General features: G+C 43.6%; 2 protein-coding genes across 3 annotated transcripts in view; one reads left to right on the forward strand and one right to left on the reverse strand.

The window, feature by feature from the left end:
* LOC143291177 (uncharacterized) overlaps window positions 1-3,623 on the reverse strand; it is a 5,276-nt gene extending 1,653 nt beyond the window's left edge. Inside the window, exons 1-3 of one of the 2 annotated variants that reach the window (XM_076600891.1) lie at window positions 1,087-1,156; window positions 715-756; window positions 220-306 (exon numbers count right to left, since the gene is read on the reverse strand). In XM_076600891.1, the coding sequence (XP_076457006.1) occupies window positions 220-306; window positions 715-756; window positions 1,087-1,156 (199 nt within the window). Of the gene's footprint in view, window positions 1-219; window positions 1,157-2,991 lie in introns of those variants that run through there. The other variant, XR_013056480.1, reaches the window with a different exon arrangement.
* The window catches only part of LOC143290762 (uncharacterized), a 120,732-nt gene extending 104,558 nt beyond the window's left edge, over window positions 1-16,174 (forward strand). The window contains exons 9-10 of the mRNA XM_076600274.1: window positions 7,842-8,005; window positions 15,019-16,174. Of these exons, the coding sequence (XP_076456389.1) occupies window positions 7,842-8,005; window positions 15,019-15,145 (291 nt within the window). The 3' untranslated portion in view covers window positions 15,146-16,174. The remainder of the gene's footprint in view (window positions 1-7,841; window positions 8,006-15,018) is intronic.
* The last annotated feature ends 4,176 nt before the right edge of the window (window positions 16,175-20,350 follow it).

Raw genomic sequence — 20,350 nt, forward strand, 5'->3', positions numbered from 1 at the left:
ATGAATGCCAGAAAAATGTTAATTGGAGGTAGAAGCTTCAGTTGTGCAGTTTCTTGAGTGTCAGCAGTTCCATTTGTACATTACTGCAAGAATGAATTAAACGTCTCATGCATATGCCCAGCTGGCCATGCAAACATCATGACCAACAGGGCATTCATGCACAAGAGGGTCAATGCTGAAGAAAATTTTACTGTCAGGTAAAAAAAGAGGTATATTTACCTAGTGGTACACTTATGTTGTGGACAGTTGTTTCATAACTTTCTTGTGCAGAGGTAACCGTAGCTGATCTGCATGGCTGTTTTGTCACTGTAAAAGAAAAAATAGAGTATATTTACACATGGCTTGCACCAACAGAATAGATCATGCCTGATGTGTTTACACTACATTACAACACAAAGAACAAAGATATAAATGCAAATTACTTTCCAAAAATGTATACTTCAAAGGTAATTTCATGGAAAAATCACAAAAATTGTCTTGTCTATATACCATGGTTTATTAGTTTATGAAGGTAATTACTCAGCAAAAGTAGAAAATTACTGTTTCATAACATCACAGTTTTGTATAAAAGCTTTAGCAATGGTGTATAAATTATTATAATGTTTGTATGTGTTTTTTAACTTCACCCTATTGGGCATGGATCACCCTGCTGACCATGCTGATCAGCTGAATGTCCCAGGCATGAGTGTTAGTCAAGTGTTGTAAATAACTTGCCTGGTGGTAATGGAGTTGATGACACAGCTATGACAGATACATCTGTAAAACAAAAAATAAATTCTGTAATACAACATGAGGCTCAAACTAAGTACAATGTACTCTCTCTCTCTCTCTCTCTCTCTCTCTCTCTCTCTCTCTCTCTCCCGTGCACACATTCTTAAAGAAGTGCTGTCTATTGCCTCGCATTTCATGTTGAAAAAAAAAGAAAAAAAGAAAAAAAAGCTAGCTTTTAAAACCCCCCAACTTTTTAGGCCACTTAATTTGATAATGACATGAAGCTGAGTTCAGTCGTTAGGCTCTATCTTTCTGTCGTTGCTTATTCAATTATTGGCTAGGATATTCCAGTATAATTTTTAAACTGTATCTTACCAGCGGTGTTATCAGCTTGGTCCTGTGAGTATGTGTCAAGTTCATCAGCACCTTCAAAGAAGAGAACCATTTTTGAATAAATCTTTTTTTTTTTCAAAATGAAAAAAACATTTTTTTTTTTAATAATACTATTCCAAACAATGAGATAAGGCCCTATAGTGAGCTTTCAGTTTCAGCCTACTCAGGACTTGAATTAGTGGAAATGTAATTGACTCAGCAAAACAATGTAATGTATATAATATTCAGTGTAATCTAATGAAAGATTTCGGCACATTTTCCTTTGACCTTGTTTCAAGTTTGGGTGTCACTTCATAAAAGTTGATACATTTTACCACTATGAATGGATAAATTGAAATTAACCCTCTTAATCATAGAATGGCCATGACCAACTGGGTGTTGTATGGTTGAGTGTGAAAACCATAATCAAGCATACAGATCCACATATAAGTTATAAGTTATAACAGCAGTTGCAATTTTAGTTTGATTAGCGTCTGTGACTGAATGCTCAATGTAAGGCCTTATCCCATAAATGGCAAAAATGAAAAGTTTACTTTGCAAAAGTAAAAGTAAGTCTGCAGGGCAAAAGTGTCTGACCAAGGAAAATAAAGTGGCCAAAGCAATCTACACAAACCTTCACAAACTGCTTACATGCCTTCAAGTTGAAGCCTCTTTAAAATTTACTTCATACTGTTCATCTTTCAAGTATAATGTAGATTTTTGAAGTTTTTCACATGACATGATCCTTTGACAGTAATACAAACTGAACAGCATGAACTGTGCATGAAAATTGCAGTGATGCTAATTAATACATAAATAACCTTTTCTATCATTCTTTCAGTGAGATGCTGAGATATAATACCAATATCGGTGCCAAATCTTATTTGTTATACACACACAAACACACACACACACTCTCTCTCTCACACACACACAGTGACACACACAGTGACACACACAGTGACACACACACACACACACACAAGATTTTACTTCTTGTTTTTACAGAGTAAAACTAAATGCACTTTGTTCAAAATTCAAAAAAGTCTCAAGGGTGTCTGTGGTAAATCTCAATGTTTTACAACATATCATTTACTTTTTGATTGTCAATATTTTAAGAAGCAATTAAAAAGACTTACTGTTAAAAACTCTGACTGCATTGTCCATTCATTTCCACTATTTCTCAAGGCGATTCATATGCTTATGAATAGTAGAATTGGTTCCTTTTTGTAATGTTTGCTATTAATTCTTTTTATATGTTTTTATTTATATTGTTCTTGTTAATTATTAATTTTATGTTTAAATGTATTCTTTACTCTTCACACATACTCACACACACATACTCACGCACGCACAGACACACACAACCACAAACACATGTACACGTGCACAAACACACACACACACACACACACACACACACACTATAGAAACATACAGTCACATTGTCACACACACATACACACACACTGAAACACACATCCACACACACACACATGCGCGCGTGCACTCACACACACACACACACACAAACATTCGCTTATGAAAATCGCATTGGTTCGTTTTTGTAATGTTTGCTGCTAGTTCTTTATTATTATTTTTATTTTTACTCTACTTGTTAATTATTAATACATGTATTCTTTCTTCTACACACACACACACACACACACACACACACACACAACACAAACACACACACACATTTAATTTATACACAGTTGTACTGACACAAAGACATGCACTTATATATACACACGCAAACGCTCGCTCAAATGCATGCATGTATTCACACGCAACTTACATTTCACTTCCATCCACCGCCCCTTTGTCTAATATCACCTACCTGTGAAAAGACGTAAAACTTAAAGAAAGTACACACACACACACTAAAAAAAAAAAGCAACTCACCGTCTACACCAGTTCTCAAAAATGAGCTCCCAAGGAGCTGATCGAGTAACTCCTCAAATGGTACTCGAGGAGGTGGTGGTCCTCCCGGTTCCTGTGGCCACCTTCTTCTTGTTGTAGGCCTCTTTGAGGTCCTTCCAACGCTTTTTACAAGCGTCAGCGTCCCTGTTGTGGCCTCCAACAGCGTTGACTCGATCCGCGATTTTCTGCCAGACCGCTCTCTTTTTTTTAATAGTGGTGCCAGCCTGAAAACGCGAATTTATCAATGCGTGCTCTGTAGCGACCTCCTCCAAAAGGATATGTGTCTCACAATCGGAGAAGTTAGGGCGCTTCTTTTTTGTTTCCATTGTGATGATCTGCGACGCGAATGAAGCACCAACAACAAAAACACGCAGGAAAGAGGCAACGGTGCTCGGGCATGCGCACAGCGCAAAATTCCGAGGGATGCCCGGGAATCCCAGACACAAGAATGCATGACGTCATTGCACTGGCTGGCAGGCTTTTGACTTCGTTGTCTCGACCAGTGTCTGAGTCCATGCATAAGAAACTGGCGGCGACTTAGGCTAAAGCCAACAAAGTCAAAAGCCTTGCCTCAAGGCTAGCCTACGGTCAGGCTCGATTGGTGCATTGGACCCCAGGTCTTTTACCCACTCATACATGTACTCTTGTTCCTCATCGTCAATATCTACAGTCATCAAGTCATCTTGTCTTGCAGGATGGCCATCACTAGTGTCACTGTCGATTTCTGTCTCAGCGTCGTAGGGGTCAGTCAGCAAAGTTTCGTCGTTGCTTTCAAAATCATCATCTGGTACTAAGTGAATGTCATCATCATCAGAAAAATCAGAGAATTCATCACCAGTGTCAAGGAGGTCATGTTCAATGTCTGATCCTTCTCCTGTCACATTTTCAACAGCCTCACACAGGGAGTACATTTGTCTCGCTGCCATTTTGGTTATGTAAAGATCGACCTCTGACCCAGTCCAGAAAAGTCTAGAAAAAAAGCCTTTCACGCTGTTAACGGTCAAGAGGAAGTAACTAAGTTTTTCCTTGACTGATCTCTTAAGACAGCCTGATTAGTTTCCCTTTAATTGAACGCTGCTGAGTGTATGAAAAAAAATTCCGCAATCCACCGAATCCTACACTACGGCACATCGTTCTGAGCGCTGGCGCCAAAGTGCCGGCGCATCTCCAATGAGTTAAAGCCTTGTGCAAAAAGCCAACAAGACTGGGCTTTGAAAGGGAATCTGAAGATAGGCTCCAAAAGCATCAAAGAGATGGCCTACAAATGTACATCCCATCCTAGAGTATGCATGCGCAGTCTGGGATCCTCATACTCAGTAGAACATTGACAGACTTGAGACCATCCAGCAGACAGCAGCCCACTTCGTAATGAGGCGCTACATACACACCTCCAGCTACATGATAGAGGATCTCAAGTAGCCTTGTCTTTATGACAGGAGACGGACAGCACGCCTTGCCGTGTTTTACAAAATCTACCACAGTCTGGTCCACACTGACTACATCAAGGGCAGGTTAGTTACTGCTAAACCATGGCAGCGACGCGATCATAGCCAGCAGTTCAAGCTCCCACAGTGTCGAACTCAGTACCTACAGTTTTTGTTCCTCCCAAGGACCACCAGGGATTGGAACAATTTACCAGAAAATGGAGTGATGGCCTAGAGGTAGGGTTTCCGCCTAGGAATCTGAGCACACTGGTTCAAATCACTGCACAGTCACCAGTATTTTCTCCCTCTCCACTAGACCTTGAGTGGTGGTCTGGACGCTAGTCATTCAGATGTAACGATAAACTGAGGTCCTGTGTGCAGCATGCACTTAGCATACGTAAAAGAACCCACGGCAACAAAAGGGTTGACCCTGGCAAAATTCTGTAGAAAAATCCTCTTCAATAGGAAAAACAGTTAAAAAAAAAAAATAAAAAAAAAAAAAAAAAATGCACGCAGGAAAAAATACAAAAAAATGGGTGGCGCTCTCAGTGTAGCGACGTGCTCTCCCTGGGGAGAGCAGCCCGAATTTCACACAGAGAAATCTGCTGTGACAAAAAGAGTATTACAATACAATACAATACAAATACAATACAATACAATACAATACAATACAATACAATACAATACAAAATGTAGTGCGGTCCAAAACCATCAAGGGCCTCCAAACTTCAATAGGGCAGCAGTTTTTTTTTGTTTTTGTTTTTTTTTCACCCTCCCATGGCTAAACTGGGGGTGCTGAATGATCATGTTTTTTTGTGTTTTTTTGCCAGACTCCTCCTTTTTGAGTGACAGAATAATACAAATGATGATTGTGGTTGCTGAAAAGGAAGAAGGAAAAGATTTTAGTTTTCTTCCTTTTTGTCTTTTTTCGTCCTGCATTCAGCATTGCTTCTCTTGATTTCAAAGCCCCTTTCTTCGGTTCTGCCACATACAATGATATACAATGATCACAATTGATAATTTTTACACTGTCTGCATGTCACACATCTGATCAACATTTTTGCTAAAACACTTCAGACACACCTCAAAAACATTTTTGTTCTTGCCATGCTTTAAAAATTTTTATTTCTCAATCATTTTACATTGCACTTCAACCGAACGTGAATAGGTATAGACTTTGTGACAAAGAAATGTGAGATAGTTTGTAAGAGCGTGAAGTGGCACCCACCTTTGGAGAATCGCGCATATTTTGTATGTAAGCAAAATATAAAATACAAGAATACTCCACTATATCCAAGAGACAACCTGCCAACACACCCACCAACAAAAAGGTGACAAATGCATTTCCTCTTTAGAACAACACAGAGTTGGACCATGCCCCCACCAAACAAGAACACCTACCCAGAGCTTTGCCATGCCCAGTGATTCAGACTATACAAAACAGAAAATAAAGGGAAGTAAACATACACAAGATAATCGAATGCAAAATACAATGACCACATCAATCAAATATTTGATTTAATAATCGCACATCCAAGACATGCACCCATATACATGCACAGACACAAGGAGTATGCATAAATGATAAATACAAAATACAATGCACGCATACCCAATGAAATAGTTCAATGATCATATATATTTTCCACTTTCCACTGCACAGTAAGCAAATCAAATTATGACAACAGTCTGTACCTGTTTCAGCAACAGTGTAAGTGATGAAATCAGCTTCAGAATCATTTCCTTTATTTGTAATATAGGTTTCACTTCAACTGAACACACTGTAGTGCAATGTTAGATGCTGAAGATGATCTAAAATCCAAACATTTTAAGTTCACTGCATTCATATAAATTTCTGCCGTAACACACGCACGCACGCATGCACGGACAATTTGCTTTTGCACAGATACACATGCACACATACACAATTTGCTTTTGCACAGATACACACACATTCCATGCGCACACCAAAACACTTCATCTTTTGTTCATCAGCTTGATGGATTTTGGAATAAAGCTGGATTTTGTTCTGATAGTGGATTGCACTGGCATACAAAAATGTCTGCAGACATAAACTACATGAATAGTGTCCATTAGAATCCCTCTCACTTTGCTCAAAACACAACATTCATACAACTGAGCCAGATGCTTTTGTTTTTCACCCACCACTTTCCCACACATTTTTGCCACTCTGTCAAGAACACATCTACTCATCACACAAAATACACTGTACCATCACACAAGATCAAAGGTAAGAACAGATTCAATAAAACATCTGTTTAAAAAAAAAAAAAACCCAAAAAACGGGGCAAATCTGTTCACATTCAGGGAACGAAGCTTCGGCAGACAGGAAAATCTTGACTGACATTTTTTTTTGTATTGCTTCAGTGTTGGTGCAGAATGTCAACTTGTGTAAAAATAGTACCCATGTGTGTTCCACTTTCATGCCATCAGTAAATAAATCAGAGACTGCAGTTGGGTTCCTGTGAAAATCAATAATATACCATTTCTTGTGTCTTTTTAACATTTAAATCCAGATAATTATTTCTGCACCAAGTGGTGAATGTGTCAACCTCCTGTAAGTAGACAGTTAAAACTAAAAAGATCTTGGAGATAAGTGTTGTCTGGGTATTCAAAAACAAGGACAAAAAAAGGGAACAGAAAATGCTAGAGGTGCCAGTGAATGTAGCACATGAGTTGAACAAATAGCGTGAACAAAGCAGACTGATGGAGACTGCTGGTGATCAACAGAATCAGCTGATTGACACCTGTTGAAGCAACAGGTCTGTAGTCATTAGGCTCAGAAGAATTCTTTTTCTTTGGTACAGGGCAGATAGTAGCAGTTTTTTTTAAATGTTTTTTGTTTTTGATTTTGTTTTTTGATGGTGGTTGTTTTTTCGGTCGGTGTGTGTGGGAAGGGGGGGGGGGTGTTTTTCAAAAAAGGAGACAGTACAAGCAAACAACATACTAAAAACCTTACACAGTTGAGAGGCACAACATGTAAGAAATTTTCCACTAATATGATCTGGGCCAGCTGCTTTTCTTATGTTCAAACATTTAAACAATATATCTACAAGATTACATCAATCTCAGTATCGGCTGAACTATCTCCCCACCTTTTCCTTTAGATCTGACTGCATCAGACAGGTTATCTTCTAGATCATCCCACTCAAACCTGCAATAAGAATTATTGTGAGAAAAAAAATGTATTGAGAGAAAAAAAATATTGAGAGAATTGGCAAACACATGTTGTCTTCCTCATCAATCATTGAACTAAGTGCTTTTCATTTTTGCCTAAGTGTTTTTCAACCCCTTCCATGCATCCCTGATATTTCTTATCTGAAATTGTCATTCTACTTTTCTTTACTTTTTGCATTCTACTTTGTGCAGTTTGTGTGTGTGTGACAGGAAATAGCCAGGTCAACTGCCAAGCACTTCCTCATTTTGTTTCGAGACCACGGCTGTCAGTACCGTGGACTGTTCTCCTTTGACCCAGACACTGAGGAAGCCTGTAAGATTATGGGAGTGGGACCTCGCCAACTTTGCAGTGAAATGGTGGAAAGATTTTATAAGTAAGTGATGGACGATGCTAGTGCTTTAGCTGAATAACTTTTTGTGACTTTGTCCAGAAATTTTAGTGAAGACATTTATAAGCAATGGTGTATTATTCACAATTAATTTGTATGTGTCTGTTTATCCATGCATACTTGTTTGCATCCTTCCGAAACCTGGAGGGGGTCAGGCTGGTGTTCTCTTGACCCTCTCCCGGGAGGGTCACTACCTTGTCGTGGTCGGGAGGCTTAGTGGCCAGTGATCGAGCGAGCTATGTCGGTGGGGGCATCAGTGCTTCTTGGGGTTTTGCTGCTCTGGTCCCAGGTCTTAATTGACAGCCTACATAGCCATCGTAGCTGTTAGGGCTGAATAAGTGGTGGTTTTTGTACTGATGCCCCTGATAGGGCTTCCCATGCCGAACAGGTCGTGAGTGAGGCCCAAACTAAGCGTGACCCACTGTCCCTTTCGCTATTCTCTATTCTTCTTTTTACTGCCTCTTTTCTGTCCTCAGCTCCCCATCAAGCCTTCTTTTCCACATTCTTTTTTCTCTGCGGCCTTCTTCAGGCCCGCCGTGTTTGCCGTGCGGCGCGACCTGTGATGGAGGGGAATGAGATCCTGGGGATTGAGAGAGCACGCTGCTCTCAACACATCCTTTTGGCTCGGACCTCTCCTGAGACAGGCGGCACACATTGGCCCGTGTGTGTCAGTCGGCTACCCCTTCGTGGGGCTGGGTCAAGACTGGCAGTTTAGAGGCTAACGAAGGTAACCCCCGTAGTGCTCGGTTCTCTGACCCCGGGAGCTGGGCATGATCGGGGGGGAACACGTTGGAGCTAGGCTGTTGGTCGTATATCCCTCCCAAAACCTGGAAGGGGTCAAACTGGTATTCCCTTGACCCTGGCCCCTAAGTTGGACCCCATGGTGGGTGGGTAAGGGTGGGATGAATTTACATTTTTTTCAACATGAAATCCAAACAGTTACACCCCCCTAACTTTGGAAAAAGACGACGACAAGGAACAGACGACTCAGACTCAGATTCGGAGGTTGTTGAGACCTCTGGATTTTGGCCATCGTGGCTTGTGATGGAGGGCGCTGATGACGACAAGCCCTTGTCGGCTCTCAGCCCCTTCGCTATCCAGAAGGGCTTTCAGTGTCTGGCAGGATCGCTGAAATCCATCAAGAGGCTGAGGAGCGGAGTATTTTTAGTGCAGACAGAGTCAAAAAGGCAGACACAGCTCCTTCTCAAGGCGACCACTTTTGTGGATAGGGCAGTGAAGGATTCCCCTTAAAAAGGTCTCAACTGCTCAAAGGGGGTCATCAGATGCCCGGAGTTGAAAGGTGTGTCTGAGGCTGAAATCAAGAGCGAGCTGTCCTCTCAGGGAGTGACCGACGTGTACAGGGTGACGGTGAGGAAGGGGTCGGACAGAGTCCCGACCAACACTTTCTTCCTCACCTTCTGCTGCCCGGATGTCCCCAAGGACATTCGGGTCGGATACCTGATGGTTAGTGTAAGCCTGTACGTGCCGTCCCCTCTAAGATGTTTCAAATGCCAGAAATTTGGACACGTGAGAGACCGATGCAAGGAGGAAGAGGTGTGTGGCACCTGTTCGAAGGCGGCGCACCAGGGCGATTGCGTCAGTCCAGCCCGGTGTGCGAACTGCGGAGATGGCCACCCGTCCTCATCGAAAGACTGCCCCGCCTGGAAAAAAAAAAAACAAATCCAGAAGGTCAAGACAGAAAAGAAGATATCCTCCTTTGAGGCAAAGAAACAGGTGGAGGCCACGTTGCCTAAGGCGTCTTACGCCTCTGTCGTCAGACCCAGGACGGTGGACGTCGCGGTCCAGATGACGTCCACAGGGATGCAGACGGATGACTTACCCACCTCGTTGGAACCGTTGGCCTTGGGTGGAGGCGCCGTGTCCACCCCTTTCCATCCTGTGCGGCAGTCCTCAGGGGCTGCTGGGCGGGAGCGGAAAACCTCGGGCGGAGGCACGTTGTCTGCCTCCCGCCCCACCCCACCCCCTCGCCCCCCTCGCCCCGCCTCTCGTCTGCCTGGCCCTCGGGCTGGCGGAGGTGGCCGGAAACCCCCCGTACCTCCAAAACTCAAGGAGGGGAGGGTTGCGGCCTCGGTGGGATCGGGAGGGGCCGAGGTCGTGGATATTCCGACTTGGTCGGAATCAGAAAAATTAATTTCTAAAAATAAGTACTCCATCCTGGCCGACCTTGAGCCACCGCAAGCAGAGGAGCAGGGGGTAGCGATGGAATAGGCTGCTGCTTTATTTTTTTTTTAACCTTTTTAATGGCAGTGATCCACTGGAACATCCGGGGTTTCTACGCCAATTTCCAGGAACTCCAGCTGCTTTGTCGTGCTTTGAAACCTTCAGTGCTGGCGCTGCAGGAGACTCTGCAAAGAGATGGCAAGGTTATATCTCTCTCTGGTTTTAACTCCGTTTTTAAACCCGCTCAACCGAAGCAAGAGGGATTGACGGGAGGTGTCGCTCTTTTTATTCACAAGTCCCTTTTATACAGTACAGTTCTTTTAAGCACCCCTTTACAGGCGGTGGCAGTCAGAGTCACACTTGAGAAAACCATCACTGTCTGCTCTCTCTACCTTCCTCCTTCTGTCCGTGTTCTGAGGCAGGACCTCATGAACCTGGTCGACCAGCTCCCACGTCTGTTTTTACTGTTGGGCGACTTCAGTGGACACTCCCCGCTCTGGGGAAGTGAGATGACATCAGCCCGAGGTCTTCTCTTGGAAAACCTTCTTTCCGACATGGACTTGTGCTGTCTTAACGACAAGTCTCCCACTTACCTTCATCTGTCCTCTGGAAAGCTCTCGTGTTTAGATCTGTCGGTCTGCGATCCATCGTTGGTCCTGGACTATGAGTGGAAAGTGCATGACGATCTGCACGGGAGTGACCACTTTCCTGTCGTCCTCCGCCCCACAGATGGAGAAGGTGACTCTCTGCCTGACCGCCTGAACTATGACAAAGCAGCCTGGAGTTTTTTACCACGAAGATAAGAGCGGAGCTGCAGGAAGAAACAGTATTGAAAAGCAAGGACCCTGCTGACACTCTGACTCGGATCGTTTTAGATTGCGCCAAAGCAGCAGTCCCATCGTCTACCTCCAAGCCGCAGGTGCCAAGAATGCCCTGGTTCAACGCGGAATGTCGGGAGGCCCGTAAGTCTCGGAAGAGAGTGCAGCGACGCGTCTTTCGGAGACCGGAGACCGATTGCGTTCGAACCCATCAACAGCTGAGGGCGAAAGCCAGGTATGTTTTTAAAAAGAGCCAGAGAAAGTCATGGAGAGATTTTTGCTCTTCCTTAACCTCCAACACACCCAAGAAGAAAGTGTGGAGGGTTTTAAAAAGAATTAAGGGCAAAAACGTATGCCCAACCTTTCATCATCTTAAACTTTCAGACGCTTTGGTCACAGAGAAGAAAGCAGTTACCAATTTGCTTGCCTCCACAATTGAACAGAACTCGAGATCTGCTAACAAATCTGCTCGGTTTCTTAAAACCAAAAACCTGTCAGAAAAAACACCATGGAACTTCTTTTCCGACAACACAGAGAATTACAACCTTCCTTTCACAATGAATGAACTTAAATCTGCCCTTCAGACCTGTACGGATTCCTGTCCAGGAATGGACGAGGTCCATTATAAACTCTTAAAGCACCTTCCCCAAACCTGTCTGGACACCTTGCTTAAAGTTTATAACCACATCTGGGTCACAGGTTTTTTTCCACCCTCCTGGCGGAAAGCCCTCATAATCCTGCTGCCGAAACCGGGAAAAGACCCCGCGAACCCCTCCGACTACCGCCCAATAGCACTGACCAGCTGCATCTGCAAACTGATGGAGAAGATGGTCAGCAGTAGACTGATGTGGAAACTAGAGACCGACGGCCTTCTGGCGAAAGAACAGTGCAGTTTCCGCAAGCATTGCTCTACCGTTGACCATCTGGTTCGTCTGGAAACCACTGTAAGAAATGCCTTTGTAAACAAACAACATGTGGTGGCCATATTTTTTTACTTGGAGAAAGCTTACGATACCACATGGAAATTTGGTATTCTCTCAGACTTGCACAAGCTCGGCTTCTGAGGACACCTGCCTCAGTTCCTCCACAATTTTTTACAAGACAGACAATTCCAGGTGAGAGTCGGCACCACCCTGTCCGACATTCACGATCAGGAGCTGGGTGTCCCACAAGGGAGCATCCTGTCGCCGGCTCTTTTCAGCATCAAAATTAATGACATCGTTCAATCCGTTCAGAAGGGATCGGACAGCTCGCTGTTTGTGGATGATTTCGCCTTGTATGCAACTGGCAGCACGTATGTCAGCATCCAGCGACGGCTTCAGCTCTGCGTCAACAAAATCCAGTGTTGGGCAGAGGAGAATGGCTTCACATTTTCGTCCTCCAAAACTGAATGCATCCATTTTCATAATTTTCGCCAGTTCTATCCGGACCCTGAAATCCGTCTGGGAAAATCCACCATCCCGGCGGTCAGGGAAGCCAAATTTTTAGGGGTCGTCTTTGATCAGAAGCTGAACTTCGTCAGCCATATTAAACAGCTGAAAGTATCTTGCCAAAAAGCCCTGAACATCATCCGAGTTGTGGCACACACGAACTGGGGTGCTGATAAGAGAACTCTCTTGCACCTGTGCAGAGCCCTGGTCTGGTCCAAACTGGATTATGGAAGTGTAGTATACGGCTCGGCCAGACCGTCCTGCCTGAAACTGTTGGACCCTGTACACCACCAAGGGCTCCGTCTCAGCTTAGGTGCTTTCCGCACCACCCCTGTGACCAGCCTGTACGCAGAGGCGGGGGAACCGCCTCTTTCCAACCGCAGACTGAAGCTGACCCTGAATTATTATTTGAAATTGTTTTCTGAACCTACAAACCCTGCTTATGACGCTGTATTCAACAACCCTTTCAATAAGAAATTTACAGACAACCCAAACTGCATACCTCCTCTCAGACTCCACATTCAGCCGCGCTTAGAAAATGCCAATCTGGATGTCGGTGGCATCTCAGATTTCTCTAAGTTCCCTGACAGCCCTCCGTGGACCTTTACAACACCTGAGGTCCGATTCGATCTGGCCTCATACCGGAAAGACACCACCAGTTCTCTGGCCTACAGAACTTACTTTTCGGAACTCTGCCACAAATTCCAAACTTTTCAAAGTATCTTCACTGACGGTTCCAAGTCAGAGGACGGAGTCGCTGCATCTGCGTTCTGTCCCGCCTTTCCTGACCGGCCCTCAACGGAACACATCCTGTCTGACAGCTCGGTGTACACTGCGGAACTGACCGCACTGGTTCTGGCGGTAAAAATGGTTCTCTCTTCAAAACAAAAGAGATTCATGATCTTTTCCGACTCCTTGTCAGCCCTGGAGGCGATCGCCTGCAGGAATATCACTCATCCCAAACTGCTGGAATTTTATGAAGATTTTACTCTCGCAACGAAGAAAGGATACGAGGTTTTGTTGGCCTGGGTTCCCGGACATGTTGGCATTCGTGGTAACGAAAGGGCGGACCTGCTGGCCAGGAACGCTGTAAAGAAAGAATTATCCAGATCCTTTGTACCATATACAGACATGAAGCGGAAGGTGAACACTTACGTTAAGGATCTTTGGCAAGAGGAGTGGAACACCCAGACGGACAACAAGCTCTTCCAGATCCGTCCAGACCTAAAAGAGACCCTCCCTTCGGGGGTGAAGAACAGAAAGGAGGAGTCTGTGCTGTGCAGACTGCGTACGGGGCACACTTTTTTTTACTCATTCTTACTTGTTGAAGGGGGAAGAGGCCCCTCGATGCATTCCCTGTGACGAGCCTCTCACCATGAAACACGTGCTCCTTGATTGTTGGGATCTGCATGACGTTAGACGCAGACATTACACGGCGGTTTCTTTGAAGACTTTGTTTCGTGATGTCCCTCCGTGGGCGCTGATGGACTTCTTAAAAGAAGTGAACATTTTTAACCAGATTTGAAGGTTTTAAACTATGGAAGTTTTTTTTAACTTTGGAGTGGAAAGTTTGAAGTGGTGACTCGTTTTAATTGGTTGTTTTTTTATCCTTGTAGTAGTTATTGATGCGGCGATAGCCTTGAGATGGCCTTAGTGGTCGGCGAGGCTCTAAGCACCATAATTTCACTTGTTTGCATGTTTGTACAGACAAAAGTTGTCCAGCACATTATGTCTGCTTCATGATAATGTATTGGTCATCTGACCACTGGCATGTCATTTTAGACAGACAGCTATCCTTATACTTGGATTCTAGTCTCAGACATCTGTATGCAATATTCAGGACTTTTTTTCTCTGTTCATTTGCCATATTGCAGTCTTAATGAAAGCACATTTCAACAGAATTGTCATCTAAAAAACCATCTAAATCAACAGATCTTTCAGTCAAGAGTTCATCACTGCAGAACACATGCACTTCTGATGTGATCAGAAGAATTTCACAGAATTTTTCCTGTTTCTGAATAGACTTACGTCAGTGAGAGGCATACTATGGTGATCATTAGAGGAGGAAATTGGTAGTTTTTGAAGGTGCGCATGTGTTTTCACAGATTCTAGCAATGAATAGTCATTATTTGGGCATTCTTGCTGAAGACATAGTGCAAAGAAAGGTTTCAAAAGGTCAGGATATTACTCAGTAGAGTGCACATCTCACAGATCATCCTGACTTTCAGTCATGGAGAAGACCACACCATGATAAAAATGTTCAGAGTTGGAGAACACATGTGATCTGCTGATCATAATTTTGTCAAAAGAACTGGACTTGTTTAGAGTGATTGTTACATATTTTATGCTGGAATATGCATTTGGAGTTTGTGTTCCATTTATTGAAGCCAGAAATATGATGAAGACATGGCAAGTTTGAAACTTAAATAGAGCTATATTATGAATGTAAAACAATGAAATGCTGATCAATGTAGGTTGCTTAAGATGGTGTTTTCAGTTTTGTTGTTGCTGTTCATGAGGAATCAAACCTGAGCCATGAAGGTTTTGCCTCTTGTTTCTGTTTGTATAGGTATAATTCCGGAGGGAAAAGCTTCAACGAAGTCACTTCTACAAAACACCTGTCTGTGTCCATTGACGCTGTGGTGTTGAAGAATGTGTACTGGAAGACCAAGGTAACTTCTGCAACAAAACGGTAGTAGGTGTCTTCAGTGTAGTGACTGTCATCCATCACATCCATGTTAAAGTGCCACAAACTGCAGAGAATCACGTTCTTTCTTTGCAGAGATCCACACTTTTGTCTGAAGATGGCATTTTGTACTTTGCCTCTTTCTTTCTGAATGCAATTTGATAAGGAAAACAAATTTTTGTTAAGTCAAAACAGGTGAGGATGACAACGTATTTGTTATTTTGGAGCATTTCTGTTAATGATTTTTTTTTTTTTTTTTCCATTTCTGTTTTCGTTTTATTTTGAAGAATCCTGACCCTGACATAGATTCAGTAATTATACTTGTGTTATGATATTGTCAAGAGACAGCGGTTCCCTGTGCATGAGTGGAACATGTGGTCAGCTTTATTGTGCAACACCTGCTTGCTGATAACACAGTCTTGTTTGGATGTGTATGACATGTCTGTGTCAGCAGTGGGATCATATTTTATCTCTGTTCCACTGTCAAGGATGTATGATTTTATTGTATCATTCTTTTGACATAACAGATTTCTCTGTGTGAAATTCAGGCGGCTCTCTACACTGAGAGCACCACCCATTTTCTGTATTTTTTCTGCATGCAATGTTATTTGTTTTTTGTTTTCCTATTGAAGTGGATTTCTCTACAGAATTTTGCCAGTGACAACCCTTTAGTTGCTGTGGGTTCTTTTACTTGTGCAAATTGCATGCACAGGACCTCAGTTTATCATCTTATCCATATGACTAGCATCCAGACCACCACTCAGGGTGTAGTGGACAGGCAGAAAATACTGGCGACTGTTGGATTTGAACCAGTGCACTCAGATTCTGTTGCTTCCTAGGTGGACACATTACCACCAGGCCAACACTCACTGGATCTGTTGTCATACAAACAATTTTTCCATCAGTAGATCACTTCGGTCATGAAGGATGAAAGTGTGTTGAGTTTCCTCACATAATTCAGGATGTTTGTTGAGTCTCTCAAGGGATGAGAATATAGAGATAATTTTCTGCATTGTGATTGTCTTTTTAATGTGTGCATTTAAAAAATGAATGTAAAACAACCATGATCTTTTTAGCTCTCATGATGTCATGGAAAAGGAAGTGTACTGCCTCTCTGCTAGATCTGGAGTGATGACTCAACCCCACATGTGTTGGATGAGATGATGTACTCAAATCTGTTTTGATAAATAGATATATAGATTTTTTTTTTTTATAATCTGAATGGTCCAGAAGTCTGCTTTTATTTTTTGATGAAATAATCTAAAGTAGAAATACAGGAGAGAGAAAAATGTTATTGTGCAGTTGACTGTACAAGCTTGAAAACTGTCTGTGAAATAGTCACATTCAGTCACACACTAAATGCAAAAACAATAGGTTTCAAATGCAAATTTATGCATGTAAAGAAAAACCTGAACAACAGTTCATACAAGTCGGTGTGGTGGTGTGGTGAGTATAAGGTGTGATGTTGAAATAAATGTAAAACTGGCACATTTACAAAAACACAACTCAAAATACAATATAAAGATATGCTGGGGATTTCTCAACAAAAATTGAAAAGCAAAAACAATGATAGTAGTGCACCCACCTACAGCAAAGAGATTGTCCATGAACAGCAAGAATGTCCACAAAGTGCAGAATGAATGTGTGTCCCTTTCAATCATCTTTTATGCTGCAGAAGTTCTGCTGCAGTTAGGTTTGTGTCATTTTAACTCTCTTGTATTTACATATATCACTGAGAAATTGTTCCTGGTGTTTGTCTTCACTGGGTCTTTTTCTCACGGAAATCAGGATTCCACAAGTACACACAGTCCTGTTCAGTTGCTATTTATCACTGAGCAATCATGCTTGGCAGAAGTATTACTCAGTTGTCATGCTTTGTTTTGCATGTTCAGATGTGTATCCTACATGCATGTAGCTGTCTACTCTCCTTCTGTATAATCAAAGTAAAATCATGATGAGATCATGCTGCTGGTAAATGATTATCTGTCATGCTGCACAGTCACCTGTGAGTTAAAAATATTGAAATACAATCCAACCTTAACTCTGATCACTGCAAGAAGCAGTTTGAAGTGTGTCATGCATGTCATCAAAATACACTTTTTTCAAACTGATGGTGATGAAATCAACTGCCACTGCCACATATGATTTATGTTCAGTGCAAAGAAACGAACACTTTAAAAAATGATTCATTCTGTTACGTTCACTGTCATTCAGCTAGTGTGTGAATAGTGTGTTTGCTGGTTGTTAGTGAGCTGGTGCTACTGTATGCTGAAAAATCATCTGCAACACAAGTGGCATGTTGTCTTCTGGGTCATGAGTGGTCCCCCTTGTTACCCTCTTCCACATCTTCTTCACCAGTATCTACTTCAGGTCTACATTTTCTTTCTTTAAATCTCCATTTATTACAGAATATCTTGTAATTCTTCCCATGTATACTCCTCCCCTTCCATTTCTTTGTACGTAAACTCCATTTTTTTTCTGCAAGCAATCAGAGAAAATCTTTGTGATATGTTTCCAACTTCTCTCCTAAGAAAGAAGCTAGTGTGCAGTGTCTAAATCGCCATATTCTCCTCTTTGGTGTCATATACTGAACCATGTCAAACTGACGCAAACTAGGCCTGTCAGTATGCTCTGTTTGGCCAAATTTTATGGAAACAGTGAAAAGATGCCCAGTCAGTCCAGTCAAACACTGTTAACGGCTGCAAGCCAGGCTCACGACACCATCTTGTCAGGTTTTCTGCTGTTGAACGCTTTTTTTTTTTTGCTTTTTTTTTTTTAAAGGTTTCTAAATGTGTTCAGTTGGCCTGTTTTCTGCATGTGGCTTGTTTTCATAACCTTTGTGTTACATCTGATGTGAATTTGGTTCTGCGTCCCCACTCACTCCCTGCCCACCCACCCCCAAATCACTACTTTCTTTGTTTCTCACTCTTATTCGATCCTCTCTTTCCGTTCTCTTTTGCCTCAGCACCTTGGGTAAACTCGAACGGTTCAATATGCCTTTGCACATGACCCTGCGTTGTACTGCAGCAGTGCGTCCTTGGATGCAGATTGTGGAGGTAGCGCCTGACCCACAAAATTGGTTGTCAAGGGGACTGAGGAAAACCGGGTCAGGCACCATGTTAAAGACTCCTTCAAGGGTGAGGTGTGGTCTTTATACACCCCTGACCTCCCAGCCTATATGGAGGAGGAGCCTTCTGCACAGGACCAGATGTTCATCCTGCAACACACTCCCCCCCCTACCTTGTCCAATCTTTTATTCAAGATGTTGGCCGAGTGGGACAGGTTGGCTCATCAATGCCTGTCCCCACTGCAAACACTTTCTTTGACACCTTCCTCCACTGGTCCAACCAGTCGTGGGAACAGCGACCTGTTCCTCAGAGTGGGTTCACCCTCCTCTGACCCTCAGGGCCTCTCCAGTGACCTACAGCTGAATCTGTTTGAAAAGAGGGTGGCCTCAGGTCTGACAGTGGTGGTTGATGCAGTTTCCAGCCTGCATTTCAGCTCTAAGCTGGCAAGACGGAATGCTGTTCTCTTTTTCTCCATCATGCCGGAGTAAAGGGCTGCTTTGCAGTCCATCCCAGCCCGGCAGCACTCCACCTTTGGGAGGTATGCGCCCCAGTTCGTCAGTCATAGGGCCAAGACGAACAGGGAGATGGCATGGTTCTTAATCAACACCACCCAAGGCCTTCAGGGTTCCTCCCAGTGCTACTCAGCCCAAGCTGAGTGGCAAGATCAGCAGCACTGCTAGAGGCTCAAGGCCGCCAGTTCAGGGCGTGTCAACCGGGGACAGCTAAGGCCGAAAGACAGCACCCCCAATGACTTGGATCTGATTCAGAACCTCCAGTTGTTCCACGCCTGCAATTAAGGAGTCTCTTTTGGTACACACCACAGTAGCACGACCTTGGACTCAAAGACTGGATTGTGTCGTTGCTAGCATTGGGGTACATGTTGTCTTGGGTGGAGGACCACCCACTCCTCCTCATGTACCCAGCTTACAGGAGCAGGAAAGCATCTTACAGATGGAGATATCGCATCTGCTTCTCAGACGTGCAATATCACAAGTCTTGGATCCGGGTCCAGGGTTTTGTGGCCGCATGTTTGTGATTCCAAAGGTCTTTGGAGGGTGGCAACCAATCCTGGACCTGTTCCACCTCAACAAATTCCTTCCCAGGGTCAAATTCAAGATGGACACACAGGCACAGATTAAAGAAACCTTTTAACAGGGTGATTGGGCTACCTCTGTTGACTTGAAAGATGTGTTTTTCCAGATCCTTATTCACCTGGCATCCTGTCGGTACCTGAGGTTTGTATGGAGGAACAGGGTGTTCCAGTTCTTGGCCCTCCCCTTTGGTCTTCCCCTTTCCTTTTCACCAAGATGGTGTGGGAATTGGTATCCCTTGTCACAGCTGAGTTCATTTGTCTTTGTGTGCACCTGGACGACTGGCTCAGCTTGGCCCAGTCGCAGGCCCTGTGTCAGAATCACACATCGGGAATTCTGGATCTGTGTTCTCAACCGGATTTGTCAGGAAAAAGGAGAAATGCTATCTCTTTGCATTTGCAAGTCAGGCCTTCAACTTCTTGGAGATAAGATTCAACATGCATTCCATGACGGTCTCACTGACACAAGATCGCTTGGATCGGTTGGCAGATCTTCTCCAGCTCTTGCACCCTTCCTCCCAAGCAACAGCGTGGATACTATAGTCACTCTTCAAAATGATGGAATCCATGGCTCCCATCATCCCCTTGGCAGAGTTCTCAAGCGCCCTCTTCAGATGGCACTGACGACTCAGCCCTAGAACACTCAGATTTGTCTGGGAGAGTGGTCACTGAAGGATACATTTGAACAGCTCCTCTCCCCTCCCACCCACCTCCCTCCCTTTCCAACTTCAAGTGGTGCTCTTTACAGAAGACTCCTCAGTGGGTCGGGGAGCTCACATGGACTCACTCCATGCAGCAGGGACTTGGTCCCCAGAGGAGCACCTGTGGCACATCAATGTTCTGGAACTCAAAGCAGTTTGCAGGGCTCTCCTTCACTTCTTGAGGGAGGCCACTGGCAAGACCATACGGTTGTTCATTGACAACATGACAGTAGCATGTTATGTGAACAAAGGGGGGGTACACACTCTGTCAACCTCTCCCTTTGGACCAGGGCTTTTTGCCACAAGGTTCAACAAGAGACTACTGATTTGTTTCTCACTGGTCTTAGACCCAGAAG

This window comes from Babylonia areolata, chromosome 16 (genome assembly GCF_041734735.1).
Source record: "Babylonia areolata isolate BAREFJ2019XMU chromosome 16, ASM4173473v1, whole genome shotgun sequence".
Classification (NCBI taxonomy): domain Eukaryota; kingdom Metazoa; phylum Mollusca; class Gastropoda; order Neogastropoda; family Buccinidae; genus Babylonia; species Babylonia areolata.